The sequence below is a fragment of the Macrobrachium nipponense genome, chromosome 6 (genome assembly GCF_015104395.2).
Source record: "Macrobrachium nipponense isolate FS-2020 chromosome 6, ASM1510439v2, whole genome shotgun sequence".
Classification (NCBI taxonomy): Eukaryota; Metazoa; Arthropoda; class Malacostraca; order Decapoda; family Palaemonidae; genus Macrobrachium; species Macrobrachium nipponense.
Window position 1 is genome coordinate 22,175,607 of NC_061108.1, and position 5,425 is coordinate 22,181,031.

Consider the following 5,425-nt stretch of genomic DNA (forward strand, 5'->3'; position numbering starts at 1 on the left):
AAAAGCGTCTGTATTATACAGCAACATCCTCAACCATTCACGATCCCAAGACCAGGAATATATTTTTTTATCCAAGTTTTGCAGTAAATGAACAAGGTTTACTCCTCATCAGGTAACGGTAAATGCCATTTGATGATTTCCACACCACTTAGAATTCCGAATATGCTATTGTTTTCACTTGCATCCTGGTATATGAGTCAAAGTGTGGTTACTGTTGATGTCAGAATAAGCTCATCTACCACCTGGTTAGCATTTCAGTTCCTTTTGAAGCTTTATAATTTTAGAGCAAAAACCAATGACACTTCATAGGTTAGCAGAGCTCAGATAGCAAAAGGAATCAACCTGTGCTAGCAAGTCTTTAATTGGATACACCTGGCATTTGTAGTTGCCATTGTCTCAAACGAACGAGAGTTTTTTTCACCATTTACCTGCTTTCCCTTTTCTAAGGGATACAAAATTTTCTCAAGTATCCCTCTGCCCAAACCATTGCCAATTCTTTTACTATCACCATTGTAGCAATTTGACTGGGTAGATTGATCTAATTTACTATATATATATGGTGATCCTAGAAACGGCACGCATAGTAAGAGAAGTGATGGACTTCTAAGGAGGCAGGATGGAACCCGGAACCCCACACTATAAATACCACACCACCCAGTCGAATTGGAGGACTGTGATAGACAAAAAAAATAATAATAATAATAACAATAAAATCACCTTGATAAAAATTTGAACAAATTCTCATTCCCAAATCATTACACGGTCCACTAATACTACATATATATATATATATATATATATATAGATATATATATATATATATATATATACCATGTAATCATTTGGGAATGAGAATTTGTTAAACTTTTTATCAAGGTGATTGCCCCCGAAAAAAAACATGAAAATAATTTCTAGCGTAACATTATCAGGACCCGTATCTTGTAATTTATAACTGTTACACTAACAAGTATTCCGTTAACTATTACTATGAAGGACCCGAGGACGCCGCATTTAGATGGGAAAACAAGGCCATGTTTGTGAATTTGTCCTTTGAAGTCCTTAAATGATGACAAGATATTCCTGTGCTGCCAGGAACTGAATACTAGTTCCATTCCAAGAAAAAAACTCGTAATTCAAATTATTCACCAACTTCAGTTTCAAGATTCGCGAGCACGGGCTTGCTGTGATAGTGAGTTATAATTCAACAAAAGTAAACAATTGCTTATAGTTGAACTACCAAAACTTTGCCGAGAAATGCGTTACTAGTGTCTTGATCTAAGGCATTGTAAATGAGACTGCCATAATGTAATTGTTTGCTGCCTTCTGCGAAATGAATTGGAGTTTGGCCTGTCTGGATTTCATCGGTATGTATAGTCCGTGGAGGGTGAGGCTGAATGAACTTGAGCAACCTTTGGACTCTGTATATGAACGATCTCGTTCCCTGCTCCTTTTCCACGATGTTCTCTATCGTATCATCACTAACGTTTTTTGGCTTATGTATTTCATGTGAAACGAGTGTAGCGCCCGTCACTGTAGCCGCCTACTACAAACATCTCTTTTTGAAGCACCTAAAATTTAACCTCTAATGCTGCCATAAGAGGCATTGTTCTTAGCCTTCCCATATATAAAGATGATGACATAGTAGTTGTCGGTATTCCAATATTATTTTTCAACGTTTTTGGAGTATTTGTCTGTTGGCGGGGCGGCTATTATGATTTCTCACTAATAATAATAATTCAGATTTTTTACTGCCAGCATACATATTCCATGAACGTGTTTTGGATGTTGATACATGACGACACTAAATCTTTCTATGTATTTGTAGATTTCCTACTAATATATTCATATATTTAAATGTTTATTTTTATTAAGATACATTATTCAATTTTTATGTCATTTCTACCATGTTTATGGCTTTGTTGCCCCAGGGATGGGGATTTCTAATCTATGTACTTTACATTTGCAAAATAATAATGAGAATTAAATCTTATGACCAGTCAGTTACAATATCATTGTGGACGTTTAATCATTCCACTTTGTATTATTATTATTATTATTATTATTATTATTATTATTATTATTATTATTATTATTATTATTATTATTATTATTATTATTATCATCCAAGAAGCCTTGTTATTTTTCTCCCTTTTTAACCAGTTTAGCAATACTATTCAATGAAAGATAATTGTGGTTTTGATAACGATTGTCATTAAATATTTTTCTCCTTCAGGCTTCATCGCGATGACCCCCCTTCCCCCCGAAGGCATTGGGTTCGCCTGTTGGTGAGTAGACATATTTAATATTTTCCGTACATATTGTCTTCACCTTGAATATGTTTTGATTGTTTTTTGCTTTATTCACTGTCTCGTGGTAGGGATAGGGATGGTTTCTTTTTTCTTCTCATATTCGTCATTCTCATTTTCTTTATCATAGATATTTTTAGTCTAAAGTGAGTATTTTGTTTTATATAAATAATTTAATTATAACTCATATGATCACAACATGCCTCTTTATATATTTTTATACATACATACACATATACATATATGTTTTATGTATACATATATATATATATATATATATATATATATATATATATATATATATATATATATTTATATATATATACTATATATATATATATATATATAAATTCTAAAATGTACATAAGATGACTAACTTTCCAGTTTATAAATACAATAAAACTTTCGTAAGTGTTGATGAATCTCTTTTCACTATTTTCCAAACGATTAATCATAGTTTCTTTAAGAGGGATGTTGTAGGACCCTGAAGTTCACTGACCTATGTTGCTTAAATTTCTATCATATAAGCAACACTAATTTGCGTTCGCTGATGTAGAACTTGTAGAATTTGGAAATCATTTTGATGTTTGTTCATGTTGCATTGCGCATCATTGGAGCCGAATCACTGTGAAATCGTTTTTAAATGGATAAAAAAAATCGGGGTCTATATTATGTAACGTTATCTGTAGAGGAAATTTATGCTTAGGATGACATCGTTGTTGTTGTTGTTGATAGATGGGAGGGAGAGCTAGGTTTTATTTCCTTAGGGCGTAGAAGTTAAACTCTGGTTTTAGTTTGATCTAAATTGCAGTGTTTATTGTTAACCTGCAGATGTCTTCCCCCCCCCCCCCCCCCCCCCCACCCCCCCCCCCCCCCCCAGCAGGTGTAATATTTATCAATTGCGGTTAATGTTGCTGATTTTGAGTCATGAGAGAGAGAGAGAGAGAGAGAGAGAGAGAGAGAGAGAGAGAGAGAGAGAGAGAGAGAACATTTAATGAAAAAAGAACGACATAGAAGCTGTTATCAATTGTGACATGGGGCCTTTGTTTATTAATGTAATACTGTTCATATATTAATATTAAATGTTTGTTAATTTTATAGTGTACATATAGTCTTTCATATATATTTTCGAGAACCGAATCCTGAGTATTCTTAACGATATAAAGTACTAAGATTATTTCTGGGAACTGCATATTTCACTGTGTAATCTGTTGAAGATTGCATTTTGGTTTATGCCAATGATGTCATGACATGAGGGCTTCATATATTGAATATGCATTTTTGGACAATTAGCAAGCAACTCGTCACCCTGATACGAGGAGAGCAAACGTGGAAATATTTATATTTTACTGTAATACATCTGAATGTTTGAAGTATCATGGCTACCTAAGTGTTTCCGACTGGCAGATAAACGTTTTTCTAAGTGTTTCCGACTGTCAGATAAACGTTTTTCTAAGTGTTTCCGACTGGCAGATAAACGTTTTTCTAAGTGTTTCGATTGGCAGATAAACGTTTTTCTAAGTGTTTCCGACCGGCAGATAAACGTTTTTCTTAGTGTTTCCGACTGGCAGATAAACGTTTTTCTAAGTGTTTCCGACTGGCAGATAAACGTTTTTCTAAGTGTTTCCGACTGGCAGATAAACGTTTTTCTAAGTGTTTCCGGCTGGCAAATAAACGTGTTTTGCCGTTCATGTAATTTGCTTTATATCTGCTTTTACTTGAGACTCCCACACCAGGATAAGTTAGATCCACAGCATTGGAAAGTGGTCACGATTAGAGTTAGGATAAAGGGTCAAGACGATTTAACAACTTATTACGGATAGATTTTAAGCTTTTTCTTCTCCCGCCCCCCGCCCCTTTTTTTCCCCTTCACCAAATGACTAAATAATGCAGCAAATTCCATCAAAGACCACATAAAAAAAATAGATTAATAAAAATAGAAAATGCTCCGAAGTTTCTTCGCCGCGATCCAGTTGTCTGTTCATTGTAGAATGAAGGATACCGAAAAAAGCTCTATCTTTCGGTGATGTCATTATTAATGCTTTATAAGCAGCGGCCCATGAAACTTTAGTCCCGGCCCGGTGGTGGTCTGACCTATATCGTTGCCAGACGCACGATTATGGCTAAATGTAACCTTAAATACGATAAAAACTACTGAGTATAGAGGGCTGCAATTTGTTATGTTTGATGGTTGGATGGTGGATGACCAACACAACCAATTTGCAGCCCTCTAGCCTCAGTAGTGTTTAAGAAAAACTAAAACTTGCTCTCTCTACCTTCTGTGCTATAAGGGCATAGAAGGCCTATAGTAGATTTACATCAACCGTGCATTTGATATCTAAGCCAGTCCCTTACGACGCTCCTGATTGGCTGTTGATAAGCCAATCACAGGGCTGGGAACTCTCAGTCTCTCTCGAGAACTCACATAGGCAGGATGCATGTTCCACATCTCCCGAGGGATACTTTAGAAAGAAGTATTCCTCAGGAGAGGTGGGACATAGATCCTACCCCTGTGAACTCTCTAGGGAGACTGGGAGTTTCCAGCCCTGTGATTGGCTTATCAACAGCCAATCAGGAGCGTCGTAAGGGACTGGCCTAGACATCAAATGCACGGTTGTTGTGAATCTACTCTAGAAGGTGCCCAGAGAACTTCCTCTGTTGACCTTTTCGTGGCCTGTGTCTCACCTGAGTGCGTGGGAGCGGAGTTCTTTGGACTGCTGCACTTCCTCCATCGGGAGTCCTCTGAAGGGGATGAAGACCTCCTGCACATCCGGATGCGTCTCGAATAACCTGCCGATACGAAAAATGGAAACATCAGCAAAGGATTGAAAAAGATGAACAGTCAAACAGACACACGAGAGTAGTCTCAAAGCCAGGTGATGTATTTACATGGCATTATAACTGTAATTAGACTGTATCGTCATTTCGTTTTCCTTTCAAAGGCCAAGTTGTTCTTTGTTAAGGGATTCGTACAAGAAAAGAGATTTCATATTAAAGTTTCTAGTTAGAACAACGAGGAATGAGTGTTTTCCTTAACATCCTTATTGTATATATCATCCTTTTTTATAGCCTAAAAATATATTTGTGCAAAGAGTTCGATGATGGATACCTAATGTGTT

At 36.2% G+C, this 5,425-nt stretch overlaps 1 protein-coding gene across 1 annotated transcript in view; it reads right to left on the reverse strand.

The window, feature by feature from the left end:
• LOC135216452 (uncharacterized) overlaps positions 1-5,425 on the reverse strand; it is a 139,598-nt gene that overhangs the window by 15,439 nt on the left and 118,734 nt on the right. Inside the window, exons 2-3 of the mRNA XM_064251822.1 lie at positions 4,992-5,096; positions 3,872-3,969 (exon numbers count right to left, since the gene is read on the reverse strand). Of these exons, the coding sequence (XP_064107892.1) occupies positions 3,872-3,969; positions 4,992-5,096 (203 nt within the window). The remainder of the gene's footprint in view (positions 1-3,871; positions 3,970-4,991; positions 5,097-5,425) is intronic.